Consider the following 21,569-nt stretch of genomic DNA (forward strand, 5'->3'; position numbering starts at 1 on the left):
GCTGGCATTTAATTGCTCACTGGGGCAGTGTCTAACTCCAGCCCTTGAAATGCATCTCTGCTCCAACACACCTGAATCAAATGGCTAAATTTCCTCCTCAGCATGTAATCAAGTTTTGCAGAAGCTATTGCTTTGATTGATATCTGGCTTTTTTATTTTGCTTATACAATACACAACTCACTCTCTGGCTAAAGTCTGCAGAACTGCACTCTATAAAGTCTCCCTCTTCAAATATCCAACACTGAGGTTTTTTTCCTCTCCCAATTACTTAAGTTTAAATGTTTGTCAAGACTGTGTCAACAAAAAGATGGCATCATCGTGAAGTGTATATTTTATTTAAAAAACAAAAACTGAAAAACATTTGTTTTTGAGGCAGCATCTTTCAGAAACTTGGATTTTTTTCTAGACTTATAAAGTTGTGACAAATGGTTAGAGCAATTTTGATACTTTTCAAGGTATTGGTTGAGTTCTCGTAATAAAAGCACCAATATATGCACTCAGGTAAAAGTATCCGTAAGTTTGAGACTGGGATTGCTTTGGTGGACTAGATTTCTCGAGAACGCCTCCAGGGAACCTGCAGAGGTGAGTTCATGTGAGCAGCAGCAGACGCAGTTTCCCGGGGGTGTGATTTTAAGAAGAGGGAAAAATTACCTTAAACATGTTATACTGCTGAGAAAAATGGCTTTGCAAGAAAAATACTTTAGAGGTCATTTTAGTAATTCATCTGTTAACTGTTGATGTTTTAATCATTGCTCATCCTAAAAGAAAGACATGTACAGAAACAGGGACTGAAAACATAAAACTAATTCAAAAAGACTTTATTGAGCCCAAAGGAAAATTAAACACCTTCAAAATAAATATTTTCCTCACATCTCATTACAGAAAATGCTATCTTTCAACTTTCATAGTCTCCCAAACTTTCACATTTTAAAAGCTTATAACCCCAAATGTCTATGTATTTCATTAAGACCAACATCATTTGCAGATGGCATGAACATAAATTCACCATTAAAAACTGAGAAGTGAGGCATTCAAAGCCTCTGATTCAATATTTTGTGTTTAAGTTACTGGTGCAAGACATTTGGGTTGTGTCCTCAGCAGCTTTGTGGAGTGTGCAACTTCACAGGACAGCTGCAGATACACAGATATTGAATTATGCACAGATGAACTATGTTTGATGATTATGTGACTTCTGAAGGATATGCACTAGATTTTGTTTTTTAGGGATTAAAATGCACACCATCATATCATTTTGGGGGTTTTATTAAATAAAAAAAAACACAATCATTATGGGTTTGATTATGAAGCTTTAATTCCCTTAAAGTATTCAGAAATAAACACAAATAGAAAGCAAGGGACCCGTTTGGAAAACAATACATTGCCTAAGTTGAATTGCCAACATTCAGCTTCAGACTGAACACACATGAAAGAAGAAATCATAAAAACCCTGTAATATGTTATCATCTTATGGCCAGAGATAATATTACTGGTGTGATTCCCACCACCCATTTCAGTATTAATGGCAAAAATTAAACTTCTTCAAGTTTCAAACAGGTTTCCAAATGGGATTATTTGTAGAGTTATGGTGCATTAAAATCTGTCAGTCAATGACTAATATGGAAGTGATGGAGAGCTTTGATGTCCGGCGTAGCGTCTTTCCATCTGGGAACACAAGGAATGCTTTAAGCCCATTACCCACTCTTCCAGTCCAATTGGAGCTACCGCAGCCTGGGGGAGGACATAAGAGCTGCCCCCATCATCTTTCAAAGCTCTTACGCCTCTAATTTGTTTAGACAAGCGGCCCAAAACATGTTGGCCCCAACAGTGGACGAGCCTGGGGTTGAGGAGCAGATTCTGGCTCCTAAAGAAGACTTTGCACCCAACAGAATATCTAAGTTCCAGTTTAAGCTTAAGGAAACTCTCCAGCTGTCACTCCAGTTTGTCCACGTCTTCCTCTGGGAATTGTCTGTTTGAAGTCGTCGCAGCGGCACCTCCACCCTGATGGCATGCACGATAAGAGGGAAAGAGTTTGTAAATGATGATGCAGCTGCAGCTAAATTAGAGGCTTTCAGCGCTCTGCGTTGCACGCCAGATTGTACGGCTGTGTCGGCGTCAGCAGGTCAGAACGTTCTCACATTGCGGTCGTACAGCACGACGTGGACGTAGAGGTCCGACTGGAGGAGCGTCCCGCTGGAGTCCCCGCTGGACCCGGACTGAAACCAAACACCACGTGTTTAGAAGTGGCTTCATTTTTACAAAGCAGATCAGTGAGTTTTATGAGCTTGGAGGATGTTTTTACTTAGACAAGTTCTGTAAATCAATCAATCAAGTTATTTGTTTGGCACATTTCAGTAACAATGCAGTTCAAAGTGCTTTACATCATAAAAACACAAAAATAAAAAGTCATCAAAATATCATACAGTCACCAATTGAGAAACCAGTGACAAATGCAGCATAAAAGATGCTGAAAGTACAGCTGAGTCCATCAGGAGGCATAAATCCTTCTTTGATTTGATCCAAAAACAATCTCTGAAAGAGAAAGTGTTTGGTTTGGGTTTAATGACGAGGTTTTTAGTATAACTTTATTGGTTACTGTATCAAAGCTAAGGCTGCTTTGTGTATTTATTTTATGGTTCTCGGTGCATTGTTACTGCCTATAGGGCAATAACAGCTGCAAGAAAGGAAGGAGGAGGTCCATTATGAAGGGTTTGCATCAAAGCATATCTGTGTGTAAAAGTGGCCTAGTCAAAGTCTTAACCTAAAACCAGCTCAGGTTTTTATAAGCACACATCCATGTGTCTGTCTGTCTGTCCATCCATGTGAAACCACAAGCTGCTGGAAGCATTTCCTCTCCGACCATCTGTGCCACGGGACTCATTCATTGGTCAACCATCACACCCAATTTACACGTTTACCTCAAACACTCCTGTGGGTGTCGTAATGACCGAGGCGATCAAAGGCGAAACAGACGGCTAAAAATGACTTCATCACCGGAGTCGGAAACTCTGGTAAACGGCAAACCTCCGCATGATCGGGAAACCAAAATGTTTTACTAATGCTCACATCATCTAAGGAAAACTTTTCTTTCAGCTTCTTTTTCCAGTCAAACCAAATGAACCACAGAGATAAGAGAAGCTCTTCACCATCAAACCCACATTTCTGGCTGCAGGAGAACAAGCGGTCACGGTTTAGCAAAAGCAGAAAAACAAAGCGGAGAACTAGCCTGCACCTCAAAAACACAAAATATCACCAATTATTTTTGTCTTGTTTCTAGTTAAAATATCCTAGTATCTTAGACAAAGCTAACTTATGAGTATATTTTCTGTAAGGTAAGAGCAGAAAGGTTTTTTCATACTAATCCCACTGTTAGATTATTTCACTCTTGGGAAAATGTCTTGATGTAAGTGAAATAATCTGCCTGTGGAACTAGTACGCCTTTATCAATATGAAGGAATTAATTACTTAAAACAAGCTCCTATATCTTGCTGAAAAGTTGCTTGCAAGTTAATTCTGTTTTATTTTAACTGCACCAAGATATTTGCACTAGAAACTAGACCAAAAGTGCTTGTCTAGGTTTTGTGTTTTTGCAGTGTGAACTGTAAAGACGAAGCTGCAGACGGAGGGTTAAAAGCTGGACGCTTCAGGGCTGAGCCACGCTGCGTTTCTGGACACGCGGGTGGTTTGATGTCTCTGGCTTCCTGCGCCTTCCATCGCTTGTGTTTTTAATAGACGGCTGGTCGGGGCGGGGCTCGACCGCAGCTAGAACACTGTGCTGCCATTTTGGCCTCAAAAACGCAGTCCCCACAGCTCTGTCTGCAATTTCAAAATAGTTCGGCCCCACCAACTGCTTCCCTACCCCCCAGCAAAGAGAGAGGCAGGAGGGAAAATAAGAGCCGTCCCAGTGGGCCATTATTCTGCAAAGGCCTCCGCCAGAAGGAGAGCGTGGAGGAAGCACCTGCCTCGACCTCTTGACCCTTCGCTCTGTGTGCAGGTGGAAAGCAAATATGATTCCTTCATCGCTCTCAGCTTCTCCAACTGATATCTGCAGCTTGTTAAAAAGCTTCAGTGCCTAAAACTTAGGGCCAGTGAGGTAATATAGGGCCGTCACTGTAACATGCTCTGTTAGATATAACACTGGCTTTAAAGACAAAGTGTGCCTGGAAGCAAACTGGATCTGATAAGAACTTTTACTTCCCAGAAACATTTTTACGGCCATGCAGCAGGTGGCTGGATCTGATTATGGCTGCCTGAGGCCCTGAAGCAAAGCAGCAGAGAAACAATTCTTACCCAAGGATTCAGCATTGTTTTGTCCCTCTTGCTCTTAAAGAGAAGTCCGTTTGGGTCATCATAAATCACCTCGAAGTTGGGGCTGGAGTTGGAGGTGGATGTCTGCGTCTTCCAGTTGTAGTAGCTGTGAAGGAAACGGGGAATACAACTGAGTCTTTCAGGAAGGTTTTAAATGAAGAAAAACATGGCTGCCAGCTGGTTATGAAGATCTTTTCAATCATCATCTTCTCTTAACTGACCATGACCATAGGCACCAGAACAGGGGGGGGGGGACCACTGCCCCCCCCAACACTTTACGGCCCTGCCCTGCCCGTCCGCTGGTCCCGCCAGACATTTACACAGGCTGCACACAACTCTGACAATCCGTGACTGAAATCTCTCTGTGGTACAGATAAAACCTACAGCATTGAGATCTGGACCGAATCTAAGGCTCCAGATCATAACAGTCCCCCAAAGGTTTACGCACATGCGGCAGCTTCGGGTCGGGTTGGGATCATGAACCGGTCTGACATCTGAAAAAAGACTTTGACTCTGATCCGGTCCAGATCTGAACCAGTTCTGCCTAAAAATTAAATGAGATTTCTGTATTTGTCACCATTTACAGAAGTGAGACGATGTTTTCTTTCTAATAGCGTTGGGATGAAAAAAAAAAAAGGACATCGGGCCCATGTTCGTTTACGGGTCCCGACCAAATGCTCACCCACATTTGCCTAGAGCAGATCATTTTTGTTCAGGTCGAAAAATAATTGCATGAATTATTATTTTATATATATATATTATTCCTCTTTCCGGTTTATGAGCTTTTTTGTGTGTGTGCGTGCATGTGGGTGTGTGTGTGTGTGTGTGGTTTGGCGAACTGAAGAGCTGACGGGTCACCCGGTTGGACAACTGTTTCACCCTCTACTGGTGCGTTCACACCAATGATGTAATGATGACAAAACCTTCATACAAACACGGTGTTTTAATATTCAGCTGTTCTTAGGTCGGCTGCAGGCATTTATCCGTCTTTTACATTTTTCCAGACTCCAGTTTTGAAAATGGAATAAAGTCCATTCTGCAATCTAAATGCTCTGTGTAAAGCTGCCTTCTGCATGTTCTGCATGACATTCAAAGTGCATAACAGAGGTGACGAAACACTCCATGGATCCCGCACCTCAAAAATGAATCCGGCGCCGCTGACTATGACAGTGTAGTGAATTGCATAGTGGATACTAAAAAAAATGACCTATTATACAAAATTTATATTTTTCATGTTTTTGTACTTCCATTTAGTAATCAAATGCTTCTAAAAACAACCCAAGCTCTTAAAAATCCCACCCAGACTTATTTGGCAATAAGTTAAAGTTTTTGGTGTCTGGAAAATGAGCTCAAAAACTTCCTGATTACTGAGTCCCACTGCACCGTTACCTAGCAACTCAAGCTGACTCCCAGCATAATTGGTCAGCTGGTTTTTCCGCTGCATGCGCTGTGCAATGGCTGCTGGAAAAGACAAGTGCTTTGTTGTTAGCTTAACATCCAGAAGCCACTTGCTACATTCTTGTTGGTTGTGCAGGAGACTCCACTCCTGCTTTTCAAAGATGTACGGTTATATAATTGTGCATCTGTTTGCAGCCATCTTCACATGTGAATGTAAACGTTGCGTTAAGGGGCGTGGCCAGCAGCAAATTATTTGGATTTAAAGAGATAAGACACCCTAAAACGGCTCATTCTGAACTGACAGACTAAAATCTCATTATCTGATTTTGTGCAAAAAATGTTATGAACTAACCTAACCTGCTCAAGGAAGCTTAATAAAACAATTTTATTGATGTTGTGGAGTACAAAACAACATCTTTTGATGTCGTGAATGTTTTGCATTTTGCTGTGTGGACAAGTTTGTCATTTTTCAGTTAGGCAGTGGGACATAGCACTGGGATTACCGAGAAAAATTAGTGCTTTAATTAATTTTTTTATTGTTAAATTTACAGTTAAATTCGTTATTTATCTGGAATAAAGAACGTAAAGTATTTTGTTGTTGTTTATTGCTTACAGTCAATCTGTATGTGTAGGTCAGAATTTTACAAAACTCAAGATCAAAAATGTCTAAGCATTTCTGTTTGGTGCATTTTTTTCTGATTTAAGAAAAAGTCTGGCTCCAGTGCAGTTAGATCTAAAGACATGACCTTTGAACAGCAGTGCATTCCAAAAAACATAACCATGAATTTAATTTTAAGATAATCATACCAAGACAGAACATATCGTTCTATTGTAACGTAGCTCTGCTTTAGAGTTTTAAGATGCATCGGTATCAATAGAAATAGGATTTTGTGACGAGAAATCTGCCAATTTGAATAAAAAATTTAAAAAGATCCCACTGCAAATAATATATTTTGCACAACTCTTTTGGATTTATCAGAAAGAAATGATGGATGAACCCAGAAGAAGAGCATAAAACACAGAGCAGTAATCTCTGTGAGGGAGCATTCATGAGCTGATTAAAATGAAGGAAAACAGCCGTCAGTCAGATATTCTTTATCAGAGGTCGAGAGGTTAAAAAGCTGTTTCCAATTCCATGTGCAGGGCACCAAATCCAGGCTGAAGCTGTGACTAATCAGCAAGTGAAACCAAAGAATGGCTTCAATTCCAGAATAAATGACTGATTAATTCACAGCATCCGATTCAACTCGCTCAGCTTCTAGCTGCTCAGGAGGAGAAATGATGTTTCTAAAGGGACAAGAATATTAATACATCTGTTTTTCTCTATTTGACAGAGATGTAAAATGTCCTGAATGCTTTTGATGATTTCAGACCGAACGGTTTGTTTTTCTTCTTTTGTTGAGAAACAACCTCAGCTTCTCATTCTTCAGCCGTGGAATTGGCAGATCCTCCGTCTTTGTTGACATGAAATATGATTCAGGTTTGGAGGTGAAAACATCTCATTATAGCAGGTTTTGAACTCTGCGTTGTTCTCTCTGTGAGCCTGGACTCCATTCCTCTTGGCAGGTAATGAGAAACCTAAAGACACGAGTCTTGAAAATTATTTTAACTTTGTTTTTTAAAAAAAAAGTTTATTAATGTTAAAGAAGGTCAGGCTGAGGTAAAAAGCTCCTTCTGGTTAGAATTTATTATACTGATTTAGAATAAACAAATGCATCAAAATATTTATATTTGCTTTTCTGTTCTCTGCTCTGAAACGTTATATATTTTGTGCATGTTAAAACATTCCAACAGGATAAATTGTAAAAACCTGAATCATTCCCTTTAACTTAAGTATAAAAAAGATCTTAAATCCTGATTTCTTAGAATCCAGATATTATATTTTATGAACAAACATTAGATTTCATGTTATTTATTTTCACAGGCCTATGTGGATGATTTAGAGAAATGTTGCAATGAAAAACTACAGTAGATGAGTTTAAGTTAAAGCGTTTCTAAACTCAGTTGTAGTATTGTAGTTGTATTTTGGAATTTGAATTGAAGTAACTATGGAGGAAAACCCTTAAAAAACAACAACCTGACTTTATGTTGTTACTGGAAAACTGCAGGTCAGATGTCATAAATGAAGATTATAAACTGGGATTTTTCCAGTTTTCATGACGATGTTGGGGTTCTGGTACCAAGCATTATTCTGATGTTACCCTTAACACTTCAGTACTAGCAAATATATATATAAAAAAACCAACAAAAAAAACCCTATATGATGTAAAAAAAAAAAAAAAAAAAAAAAAGTCTAAGTGACTTGGTTTAAATTTCAGAAACTCTCTTTGGTCTTCTGTAGTGGTGTTTATTTAAAAAGTAAAATTTGCTGTGACACATTAAAACCTGTCCATAAATACTTATCTGCATCTGAGACATAAAAAAGGTTTTCTCCAAGAAAAATATGCAACTTCATAGCTACAAATTACAAGAACAGATTTGGTCCAAGGAATACATTACATACTCCTGCGGCTTTCCAAAACCTGCCTGCCTCACACTAAGCAATTTTAGGAAATGTAAATAAATATTTTGCAAAGCGGTCTGCTGAATTAGCTCTGAAAATGGGTCAGGTCTGAGCTCAGTTCTGGTCTCCAGGCAGGACGTTTTCATTTATGTGAGTCTGGATTACTTCCACTGTCTGTAGATTTGGTTTAATTTGCCGTTTTTATTTTTTGGTTTGATGTCGGCTTCAGTTGTGCTCTGTTTGAGTTTAAACGGCTTTCATTTTCTATTGTCGCTGCCACGTTATGGTTTTTATTTTGCAGACTCAGTCTCGTTCTCCTGACCTTCTGCCCAACCTGGTCTTGATTTGTAATTATCACACCTGCATCCATTTAGTCGTTTCTTCCTCACTATGTAAGTCATGTGTTTCTCATGTTGCTGGTTTGCATTGGTCATAATTCGGTTGGGTTCCCTGCACTCAGTTTGATATGAAGTTCTTTGTGTTCAGAACCAAAGCCTACCGCATTGTATTTAGGAGACCTAAACACTGTTCTTCTTAAAGAAAGAAACATCTATTTTGATCTTTAAGGTTCTTATTTGGTTAAAATTAGTGATGGCCAAATGAAGCAATGACACTTCATTTTCAAAATCATTTTCAAAATCCTTCATACACATGAACTATAAAAGGTTCCTTTTATTTCGGCCACTGCTGAAGACAAACACTCCTCTGATACGATCAAATACAATAACCCATGAGGCTCATCACGCTTTTATTTTGAAAACCGACACGCAAAATGAAGCAGTCACGTGACCCATGCAATGGAGGCCTCGTTTGTTGCCAGTCACGTGGTTTTTAGCAAGACGACACAAGCATCGAAGCGGGGCTTCATTGACACGCCCCCTTTTTAAGCCTGGCGTCAGGTGGCCCATCACTACTTAATTATAACCAGAAAATATTTGAAAGTCTTCTAATGAGCAAATCATCACAAATAAATAAAACAGTCAAACTTTACTCTACATTTTGTGTTGTATTGGATATTACTAAGAAACTGGAATAAAAATGTATATTGTTTAGCCACATAAGTCCATTTTGTTTTGCTCCTTTAACTTGTTGAGATGATCCTAGCAATGATAGAAGGTATTCTGCTCTGAAAGGTTTGGTACTGTGACTGGAGAAAATACACAGATTTTTGGTGTTGAATGGAAACTATCTTAAATGGGTTTAGTGTTTGTATTTTTTTTTTGTCATAGATCCACTTTATTTTTATTTAACATTTATTTCACCCAGAAAAATCCCCCATTGAGATTCAAAATCTCTTGCGAAAGAATCCTGGCCAAGACCGGCAGCGGCGCAGAGATTACAGAACATTCACAGCAAAAACAGAAAACGTTAACACTGTGATAAATCAATTAAAGGATTCCTCTGTGGAAACATTTACACACAGATGATTCATTCTCAAAATCAGTAAGAACAGCCTTAGAAGCATTTAGTGACAATAGATCCTTCACATTTATGTATTTCTGCAACTGATTCCAAGAAGATGGAGCAGAAAACTGAAAGATTTCTTTCCATGTTCAGCTCGAACTTTAGGCACCGAAAGTAAAAATAATTTCTCACAACAAAGAGGATATCCTCCTTTCTATTTAAAGGCCAACACATTAATTCACTAAATCCAATCAAAGTGGGTCCAAGAAGCACCAAAGGGTCAGCTTCCTTTACCTTTACGCTTCAGAGTCCAGAAAATGTGACACCAAATAGATTCTGGTGCTTCAGTTATCGGTCAGCACTTCCTGCCAGCCATCAGTTTCCTCTCCAGGAAACATTCCCTGTCTGCTCCCAAACAGTCGCAGCCATGCAAGGAAATACACTGATGCATAAAATTATAAGGTTTGACAAGACCGGAGGCCTGGTATTCTGGCCCAGATGCCAACAGATCTGGGTAAAGCGTGGTCAGAATAGACTGCTGCTGTCCCACTTCTGAAACACAAGTCGATCTGTTTTTTTTCCCCTTAAAACTCTGAGGAAAATTATGTCGTCTGAACCTTTACTTTCAGACATATACATCCTTCTTCTCTTCCTAGATTAGCTCTGACAGGGCTGCGGGGGCTATTTCTACAGGAATACCATGCGACAATTAAAATTTTTTTGGTAAGCCACTTTTATTCCACGGTGACCCGCCTACATTTGAAGAGTGAGATGTAAGATATTTTTAAGATGTGAGATCTCTTACGGCTGAACATAAAAAAGAAAAAAAAAGACTTTGTTGCTCTCCTATTTGGACATGTTTTATTGGACCCACTTCCCCTACTGTACTATGTGAATGGTCGCAAAGGCAGCTAGCTTCCCAGTCGGTGACGAAGAAAGCTCGAGCAGCTGGATGGCACCACACCCAGACACATGGACCAATAAAAGTCTGAGAACCTGGATTTGGTGGAAACTGTGACAGTTTTCACAGCATGGGTTCCTGCTTCCCGATGCATTTACCTTGACTGTGTGACGTGCGCTCTACTCTTTCACTTTCCATAGTTACCATGCTCAGCTCTATTGTTATCTCCAGGTGCTCATTTTCCAGAGGAACGTCAATAGGAGCTGGATTATGAGCAGTGGATCGTATATTTCATCAGAGTAAACGCCATCTTGGTTTCCGCTGTACAATGTTTATTTCTGAAGTAAATGTTTTTTATGCCGCCTTGAATTAAATTTAAGACAGAAGAAAACCCCAATAAATCTAGGGAATGGTTGGGGGATAATGCTTGAATTGAATGTAGTGTAATAAAAGAATAAGCAAAGGAAAATACACTTAAAACAAAAGCACCTGGACATTAAGGTTCAGTTAGAACTGAAGATTGACATATTTATTATTTTTGGACCTGTATATTTTGTGGACTTTGGCCTAAAACACTGAATGATATTCTCAGGTGTCGTATGCAGCTCTTGGATATGTCTCCAAGATTTAGTGCATTTGCAAATTGTAATCTAACTTACAATATTGTTATATTTCTTCCACTCTGAGTGCTCTGTCCCACCATGACGATATTGTACTTGTTTAGCTTCTCTAGTGGTTCTGAGGTTCATCTCTTGGGTGTGAAACCCAGGGCTGGGCAACAAATCAACAACAATTTATAATCACGATATGCACATGATCAATATTTATAGATTTGTCCAAATACAATGTTCAATAATTTCACTGAGCTTTAGCTGCTCCACCTTTCACGGTGAGCTAAGCTAAGTTTTTAACATAATTTAATTTCCCTTTGGGATCAATAAAGTATTTTTGAATTGAATTTGAACTGCTTAAATATGAAAGTGGGGTTGAGTGAAAGGAAGAAATGAGCTCTAGAACACCTAAAACAGGAAACGTCACTTCACCAGTATTTCAGATATCCAAAACCAAAAAATCCCTAATCAATAATTATGAAGAAACTGATATAAAATCCTTATATTGTGATAGGTTTTTCAGCCATATTGTCCAGCCCGTCTCCTTCTTGATGGCTGGATATTTCCATCCTGTCTGTGCAGATAAACACAGAACCTTCAGCCATCTTGAATAGGGCCCAAAGATGAACCAGATGCATAAATGTTCCTGAGATGTTGCCTGATTTCTTTTGGACTTCTCATGATTTAACACAAAAAAGGGTTGTGTTGGATGTGCTGTGGTGGCGCAGGAGTTAAGCACAACCCACATAAAGAGGCCTTAGTCTGCCGTCGCAGGTTCGAATCCCAGCCTGGTGACCTTTGGTGCATGTCTTTCCTCTCTAATTACCTATTTTCCCGTCTTAGCACTTTCTAATGAAGGCCACTTGAGTCGAAAAAACCTTTAAAAGGAAGTGTTGTGTTTGAGGTGTTACCCTAAGACACATTCACAGTATGTAAACTTCTGAGTTTTTACATTTAGCAAACGGGAATCATTTTGACAATCCTGACTGACGTAAAACCGGAAACATTTAGTTTGATTTAATGTCAGGCAGCGAGGGGAAAAGGGCTACATGTCTTTTTATGAAGTTTTTGTAAATATCTGGTTTAAACTGCATATATATTTAGAATATCTAAAATATACACAGCTGCTTCCAACCACAGAATAACATAGTCGGATTCATGTTTCGTCATACTGAGATTTGTCTCTGGAGTTGATTTTTTCTGTCGTTTGGCTCTGAATAGAAACAACTCGACTGTTGCCTTCATGACATCCATTAGCGTTACGTTCACACACTGAGGACAGACGCGTTACACAGAGTAGAGAGACAGCTGGGTGGTAGCGACTGTCCCTCTGGAGGCTAATGGTGCTCTGACTGAGAGAGGTTAAAGGTCAAACGCTGTTTGCCTTGAAATACACAGATGACAAGGCTTCGAGACATATCATGTCTGGATATGTATGTTTACACTTTGATGGAAAGATGCATTAATAACAGTCCTTGACATTTTACAAGCTTTTCTATTAAATAACAATTTCTGATATCGGGACCAAATTATACAAACAGGACAAACAGAAAAGCCTTGATGCTGGGGAACGCGGCATAAATCTATCCAAACATATCAGCTCTGAGAACAAACAGTACAACATGATTTAACCCCGAGGACCCAGACTGTGAAGAACGTGCGTGCCATGTGTGAAGGCCAACAGAGATGACATGCGTTCCGGCTTACTAGCAAATATTTATGGAGTTGGCAATGTGTACCGTGATAAAACGAAAGAACGCCCCCCACGTTAAAGCTCGGACACGATAACCGGGCTCGCCAGATCACAACTGGAGCTGGAACAGCTTCTCTTTTGTATTAAAACTTAATAAAACGGGACAGCAGAGCAAATATTTTCATAGCGGAAAACGAAGCCAGACGCACAGGTGCACTGCAGAGGCAGAGCGTGGAGGCAACGTGGGTTTGGCTCCAGAACAGGCATGAGCGAGCTGAGCCTTCACATGCAGCGGCTCTGTCTGTTGTCAAAAGCGCACAATGTTGGCAGCGCGTTCAGAACTTAATTATACATAACAGCTTTTCAATAAGTTGGCTAAATCGGAAACATTTGCCGAAATAATAACGATAAGGCAAGGGTTGACTAAACACTGGGACCAAAGAGAGGGAAAGATGAAGAGCCGGAGGAGGGGAGCAGGCAGTGCATAAACAGATGGTCACTTTGCTGGTGAACATTAGACATCAGAGATGCTATAGGCACATCTGGAGTGGCAGGAAGCAGCATGCACAGAGCTGGAGATCTGGCAGTTAACTAGACATGGTTCAGGACCTCACACTGCAAAAACACCCCATCTTACCACGCATTTCTGGTCGACTTTTAAGCACAAATATGAAATAAGACAAAACCAGCTAACAAGTAACTTTTCAGAAAGACATAAGAGCTTGCTTTAAGGCATTAATTCCTTTATATTGATGAAAACATTTTAGTACTAGTGGAAATAATGTCCCAGTGGTACTAAAACTTTTTATTTCAAAATTAAGGAATTATTGACTAAAAGTAAGTTCCTATAGCTTGCTGAAAAGTTACTTTTAAGACAGTTTTCTTATTTCCAGCATACTAACATATTCACACCAAAAAAAGTGAAATAATCTGTCAGTACAGCAAGACATTTTAACTTAAAAACACTTTGGTTTCCCTAGAATGATCAGGAGTGTGTCGATGGGGAGAAGGATGTCTGGGTTTCCTGTTGTTGACTTGTTACCTTGGCAACCCAATTCTGATCAGTTAGTATTTAACTGATCAGGTTAGCACCAGCCAAGAAAAAGTTTGAACCAACAAAAAACAGAGTTTGTTGCTATAACAGACATGGGAATGGTTTGCCCTAATGATAGTGAACACTTCAAGCAGGATATGGTCAAAAAGGTTTGACTTGTTTAAGGAACACTATGAGCTTGGAGAGTTTGGTTATGCTTTGTTTCCACTGAGCGGTACGGCATGGGCCGCTGCAGTGCAGCATGCTATTTTCTGCAGGTTTCATCAACTCAAATTTTAGACGTTTTAAGACATACTTAAGACCATTATGAAATGGTCTTAAGTATTAAGACCGGTATCTCAACAGAAATGTACAAAAGAAAATTGTATATTTTTACATTGTACACAATCAATGTTGCATTGCATGGGTTGGCAACAGAAGTGAACCAGTGGCAAAGATGAACGTCATCCTGCAAACTGCAAATTTGCACTTAGCCGTGATAGATGCAAAAAGCTAGCTAGCTAATTATCATGGGTCACAGAAATCGACAGAAATGTCTGTGACTTAAAAGTTTGAATGTCAGAATAGTCCAACGAGAAAAACAAGAAAATACTAAATTAGTTTAGCCACAACAAAATTGACGACCTGTGATTAATATATTTAAGGTAATCTTGTAATTCTTCTAATGAATTTAAGACATTTTAAGGCCTTAATTTTAGATACACGAATTTACATGTTTTTAAGGATGTGCAGACTCTGTATTTTATAGTCTTATTCAGGAGAGCATTTCCACCACCAGCTGGTTTAATCCAAGCGCTTAACGTCGTGTCCTGCTAGTGCGACGACAAACAAGTAGCAACAATTTGTCTCCTGCTTGTCAGTGACAAGCGATGACATTTTCTGTCCCCAATCAGGGAACTGTGCTGTGCGAAGCTAGTAGCTCCACCCTAACCATACCGCACATCTGTCCCATGGACCTACAGTTGAGCTTAAATTTTATGAATTAACCTATCAGATGCTTACAAAGTGATGACATCATCATCTGGTCTTTCCCAACATGTTTGAAGGGACGTCTCTTTACGCTTTAAATTTAAAGATAAACTCATATTATTCTGTCATTCGGGAAATAGAAAAAAATGTTAATTCTAAATGACACAAAACAGAAAAGGTTTAGTCTGATTTAATATCAAACATTGAGGAAAAATTATACGTTTTTTCCATAGATGTTAATATCTGTGTATTATAGATCCAGAACTGGAACTACTAGTGAGAATCCGTCATATATTATGGAGTTGAGGCAACAAAAAAAAAAGATTTTTAAGAGACTAGATAGAACTTTTAATGTCAAAAGAGGAAGTAGAATTGAGACATGAACCTATCCACCCTTTCTTGATGGAAGTGGGATGTGTAGGCAGGAGCTGGCGCTGGTGTCACTGCTCTGTGTTCTTTGTGGCTGTGGAGGAGGAGGAGGAGGAGTTGGAGGGACGGGATTCAGAGTCCTGCGGTGGGAGGTTTAGTGCACCGAGTGGGCAGCAGCTCCAGCATCTGCTCCCTCTTAGCGGCAACCACACTGTGTGTTATTGTTCCCGACAGAGACCAAAAAAGTCACGGGGGGAGGCTAAGACGGGTGGAGGAGGAGAGAAAGAAGAACAGATAGCGGAGAATGACACATGAGCTACGAGAAGTTAAAAAATAAAGACGGAGAGAGCGATGTGTAAATCTGATCAAGTTGGGTTTTAAAAGCTGAAAACCGAGGCGGAGTGTGAAGGCATATGTCACGCCAATGGGAAGGAAGGGAGACCCGCTGAGGGGGGAAGCCTCATAAAAGCATCATTAGGGAGTAGGTTGTACCTCCAGGCATACTCGTCCAATGACTCACACCTTCGGGTTGTTAGGGAGGAAGAAGAGTTCAGGGCCACAAGATGGGTGTTTGGGATGAACACAAGGTGAGAAACTGATAAATAAAACAGTCCATCACACTATTTTTTATTTTTCAGTAGGGGCGTAAAACTTTAGCCACAATGCAGCGACTTAATAAAGGCTCCAAATTTTACAAAATAAACCATTGACTAAATCCAATGGTCAACTCATTCTGAGTTGGCATTTTTCATATTTGACATTGAACACCCCTGGAGGTGAGAAAGTAAACCTCAGAAAGTCCTTAGCTGCATCCCTGAATACAACAGAAATATAATTTATTCTCCCTCAGTAGGGAAATTCAGCTGTACCATGAGCATGTGTATTCACGTAAATATAAAAGCAAAAAAGAGACTGTGAGGCTAAATTTACAACAGAAGAAGAAAATGCCATTGTTATTACAAATAATATGCTCAGATTCAAAGAAATGGGCAACAGAGTAGGATCAGTTAAAAAATGTGCAAACTGAATGTATATCTGCATAAAAATCAATATACTATTTACAAGAAATGGACAAACTGGAAAACAGCAGGGATGCAAACATATGAGTAACTGTTATAAAATCTCACTGCTGCTGTGAGGAAGGACCTGCGATAACGCTCCTTTGTGCAGCCAGGATGGAGCAATCTGCATGCATGGAATGATAACATTATCTAACATTTTATGAAGATGCTAGTATTTTTCTTTATGATTTCTGTTTCTTCAGACCATGATCCAGAATTCGCTTGAGGGACAAGATATCACAAATTTTTGTTTTAACTTTAACATAAATGAAGCCAGAAACACCCAAGAACTTTTACGCAAAAGAAGACTGACATATTAATCGATTCAGTGAACTTGTCTCAACTCTGTGTTTTTGAAGAAAGGTCGACTAATGGAATGAAAAAAACATTTCCATCCTTGCAAACTTGGACGGGGAGTTAGTGTCCATCTCCACAGATAAAAAAACAAAACAATCAACCCAAGCAAAGTAGGACATTTTTTTTCACTTGCAGATCTTCTTTCATCTGAAATACTTTGTTTCTTTCATTAATGCATTCTGTTTAGTTGATCATTAAGCTGTTGAAAGTAATTGATGTTGCAATAAAATGAGTTCTGAGTGATTAGCTTTCAGCTGGAGGATTTTGGACCCGTTCGGTCCAGAAGCTGTTGCAAAATGACATCACCTCTGGCAGCTTTCAAACAAAATGACCTGAGAATCTGAAAGTGGCGATGAAATGAGAGAATAAATTGCTGTTTTTATCAACAGTAAACAGAATCTTTCTGTTAATATTTACAGAACAGAAACTTTCTGCAGCCAAAATACTGAACTTCTGACTTCTGATGCCCTCATACACAATGTGTTAGCAACTTGATCCACAACTGTATCCATTATAATACTGACTTTCACTATTTTATTTTGAATATATATGGATGTAATATTAAATATTTTTATCTGTAACTGTTAAAATGTGGACAAATGCTGAAATATCTAGTATCTACCAGTAGGTGGCAACACTGTTGGCATTTGAACGTTATATATGTGTAAGAAACCTTCGAAACGGCGGCACTGGTGGGATTTCTAGCACAGGAAGTGAAGTTGGGACGGCGTGACGTCTGCTGCAACATCACTGTTTCTGAAAACTGTTTATCAAGTCAGGATTCAGATCAGTGCCGCTCATTTTACCCTTTCACCATGTTGTGTTTGCGCACTTTCAGTTATTTTGTTCTAAATTTTAAAAGGAACTATTAACCATACATCACAGGACAAACAACCATGGGTGCACACACTCCCACAGTCATTTTTTTGGACTGTGGGAGGAAGCTGGAGTACCCAGAGAGAAACCACGCATGCAGAAAGACCCCAAGTTGGGATTCGAACCAGAACCTTCTTGTTGCAAGATATGAGGTCAGATAGAGCTGTTCTGGTTTGATCAAAAGGACATGAGCTGCATTGCTTTGTCTTAATTAATTTGGAAGTTGCTAAAAGCATCTGCTAGCTGCGTAAATATAAACATGATCTCAATAAGTGTCAACTGGCCTAAATGAGATCAGCACCAAACAATCTGAGAAGGGCTGCAGTTGTTGACAGTCGACGTGTTTCCATTACAAATGTGTGCAAAACTTTTTCAATATTTTGTTGATGTCCAAAAAACACAATTTTGCAATTTTGATGTTTTCATGAAATGAGAAATGCGACTAAAATCACACGAGAATAAGTTTGTTCTTGCGATAACTCAGTAAAAATTACAACGCTGATCGTTGTCTTCTTCTTCACCAGTGGCAACATCTGCTTGTTGATCATGTGACTTGTGTGATGTGAAAAAGTGTTTCCATTGCTCATCCCCGCACCAAATGGTTTTTTCAAAACTGGCATTCTTCCATTAAGGGAATTTCTCTAAACAGGCCTTAGCTGTGAGTGTTCACAGTAGTTTCCCAATTTTCAGTTTTTTCTGTTTAGTATTGAGCAAACAAACAACTTGTGTGTAATTGAGTGTCGCAAGATACTTTTTGTAATGGAGCTTCTCTGAAGGTTAAATTCTAAATGTGCCTTCATTTGAACCGTTTAGGCTGTTATCCCGTCTGTCAGTGGGGTTATACGGGTTGTCTGCCACTTGGCTGAACTCCTAACTAAATCATCTATTAACAGTCATTCCCACCTTTGGCCAGTTGTGTTTGTCCTTTTGGGATTTCTCGCACATATCTGACATGTTGGTAACATGTTACTGTGCACGAGTATGAGGAATGTGGGAATGGTTTTGGCTGCGGTGATTTGCTGACAGCCCTCTGTGTGCACAGGGCCGATGATAGAACGAGAATTATAAAGATATAAAAATGTCTGAGCGAGGGATACGGAGAGGATTTTAGCTTACACCTGTGAGTTCAGAAGTTCATCTGTGGATTGTGCTGAAACTGTGCAACTGGCTCTGGATGCCGTGCAACCCTGCGCTCAGAGTCTCACAGATATACAGATACAGAAGTGGAGTTAATTAGCAGCAGCTGATGGAGCCTCGTGCTGCTGAAACCTCATCCGGCGCTAGCTAACAAAAACAGTCTTCCAACTCAAACGGTTTTAGAAAGTATAGTTATCTTTTCTCACTGAAGAAGCAGAATAATAAAATGCTTTTGTAAAACGTCAGGTGCAGAAAATGTTTTTATATAAATCAACTGTCAAAAGAACAGGAAATACAATTCTGGAATGGATCTTTGACCCTTTTCCTGAACCTCAATGTATTCCACTGATAGATCAACACAAGGTAGCAGATAATTATAAAGGCGAATCAAATTGTTGCAATAAAAAAATACATCCAAGTAAAAATCTGAATTGGCATGCATTTGTATTCAGCCCCTCTGATGCCCCTAAATAAAATCCTGACAGAAGAAAGAAGAAGGTGCTGTGATAAGAGACCAAAATACAACTCTTTGGCCAAAAATATGTTCTATAGAAAGTAACACACCATCCCCATGGTGGAACATGGTGTTAGCAGCATCATGCTGTGGGGATGCAAACTAAAAACTGCATAGCACTTGAGCATGGAGCAGACGTTTCCCTTCCAGTAGGACAAGAAAATAAAAATAAAGCCAAACTACGCCAGCTACAATGGCAAGGTTTAAATCAAAGCATATTAGTTAAAATGGCCTAGTCAAAGCCTAGATCTACATTTGTGTTGGTCTGTAGCATAAGATCGAAATAAAATGCATTGGAATTTGTGTTTGTAACACGACAAAATGTGGAAAAGTGGTTAGGGTGAAAATAATGTTAAAAAAATATCTGGATGTGATTAGAAAAATGTTTTATTTCTTCCCTTAATTAACAATGTCTTCCATGGCGGCATGCACAGGCACAGCGGATCGGAGCTCCTTTTACGGTTTTATCGTTTTTATTAGTATGTCGGAGATCACCTACATTTCTTTTATATTTTGTTAAATTTCTGGCACAATGACGATAAAGGAATTCTGATTAGTATTTTTTTTTTATTACTTCTAAACAGGAAACGAAAAAAACCAAACTCCCGCTGTACATCCTGCGCACCCTGACCCTACTCGACATCCGACCAAACTTAAAAAGGAGATATTACAATAAAATAAGACTTACCATAAATCTGAGGGTCCTGGCATGAGCCTTTTCTTTCCACAGAAATATGGTTCAAAATCTTGTGTCTTGAGCCTGTGGGCGTAGTCTATATATCCAGATACCTCCTGTCCAAGAGTATTATAATCCCTTATGAAAATGACCGACTGTAAAAGAGGAGAGAAAAAAGAAAGGAGAGCCTCTGTGTAAATCATCATGACCATTAAACTTTTTTTCTGGGGAAAGACCAGTAAGGACAAATGTCGGGTTTTTTGGACAGATGAAAGGCATCTGGCAGGAATAGACCAATCTTAAAATACAAAGGGTCTTGTTAAATTTTGACACATGTTGAGGATAAAAATGACTCAAACTGATGTCGTCCTGGAGAAGCTTTAGAGAGGTGGGCCGTCTGCAGAATATCCTGCTTAGATAAGAGCGTGGGATTCCTCGGGGCCCGAATCTTTTAACTTACAGTTACTGGAGTGTGATTTCCATTCCAACACTCCCACAGTTGGAGCAGGAAAGTCTCTTTGAATGCCATGAAATGTGAAGTTTAGGTATAAAAGTTCTCGTGCAAACACCGGACATCAACAGACCTTTTTATTCATGGGCGTCTCAAGTTGTCTGGTTATTGCTTTTATTTGAATTACGTTGAAGATGGGACATTTTGTAGCTTATTATATTCAAATTTAGCCTGAACAAACTGGTTAGCTCATTTAATCCCTAACAGGTTTCAACAACATTCATACACTGCAGGCCTCTTTAGGTAGATTTAGTTACCTGCACTTTTAAGAGTATGCATTGTTTTTAGGTGGAAGGCAAATCGCTATTCTAATTTTGTGTGTGTGTGTTTTTTTAAAATAACAGCAAACAAAAAAGCTGCATTTTAATGAAAAATAACAGCAGATTTAAAAGAGATAATGTCACCCCCATATTGTTCTCTTACAAACCTGCTGTAACGCACAGTTAAACTGAACAGATTTGAACTGAACTTAAAGGTGACTTATGCTTCCTTGAACAGGTTAGGATGTCTATGGGTTATACAAAATATGTTTATTACCCTTTCTGTACAAAATCATTATCGGATAATGAGATTTTGGTCTGGTTAGTTCTGCCTGACTTCAGATCTGTTCAAAATCCCAACTTGTCTTTTCCAGCAGCCATTGCACAGAGCATCCGGCGGTAAAACCAGCTGACCAAGATTGCTTGAGCTCCACTTGGGTTGCTAGGTAACAGCACAGTGGCCTTTGATTGTGACTTAATAATCAGGAAGTTTTTGAAGCAGCTCATTTTCCAGACATCAAAAAATATTAACTTATTGCTATAACATGGGTTGGTGTTTAACTGAATTTGGAGAAATTCTAATTCTATAATTAATGTATTTGACCTGTTTATTATAAATATGACATTTGTTGTAATTTGAAAATGTATAAATAAAGTGAATTGAAATTAAACGAGCTTAGGGCTGAACACATATTCTGTCTTTTCATGGTTTTGCAGTAGATCTTCAATGTTATGGAATATAACAGATAAAGATGACCCAAGATTATGCTTGAGCTTTGCAGATAGTGCTGGTAACAGACCAAACACACAAATCAGATGTACAGACAATGAGTGCAGAAGGGGAAACAGGTCTGGATTCTTCAATGTAAGCATATTCTCACTATAAAAACATTTTTTCCAGCTGCTTATCGGTGAGAGCCTCTTTAAAGTTGCGTTTAAACAACCAGTAGAAGAAAAGGATGAGAAATAA

The 21,569-nt window shown here is 39.2% G+C and overlaps 1 protein-coding gene across 1 annotated transcript; it reads right to left on the bottom strand.

Moving 5' to 3' along the window:
• Positions 1–804: 804 nt before the first annotated feature.
• Positions 805–19,977, bottom strand: cfap299 (cilia and flagella associated protein 299). Its single transcript, XM_032577635.1, has 3 exons — positions 19,841–19,977; positions 4,288–4,411; positions 805–2,213 (listed from the first exon to the last, which is right to left on the bottom strand). Exons 1-3 carry the CDS (start codon positions 19,861–19,863, stop codon positions 2,121–2,123), a joined length of 240 nt encoding a protein of 79 aa, XP_032433526.1. The 5' UTR covers positions 19,864–19,977; the 3' UTR covers positions 805–2,120.
• Positions 19,978–21,569: the final 1,592 nt, after the last annotated feature.

The sequence above is a fragment of the Xiphophorus hellerii genome, chromosome 12 (assembly GCF_003331165.1).
Source record: "Xiphophorus hellerii strain 12219 chromosome 12, Xiphophorus_hellerii-4.1, whole genome shotgun sequence".
NCBI classification, from domain to species: domain Eukaryota; kingdom Metazoa; phylum Chordata; class Actinopteri; order Cyprinodontiformes; family Poeciliidae; genus Xiphophorus; species Xiphophorus hellerii.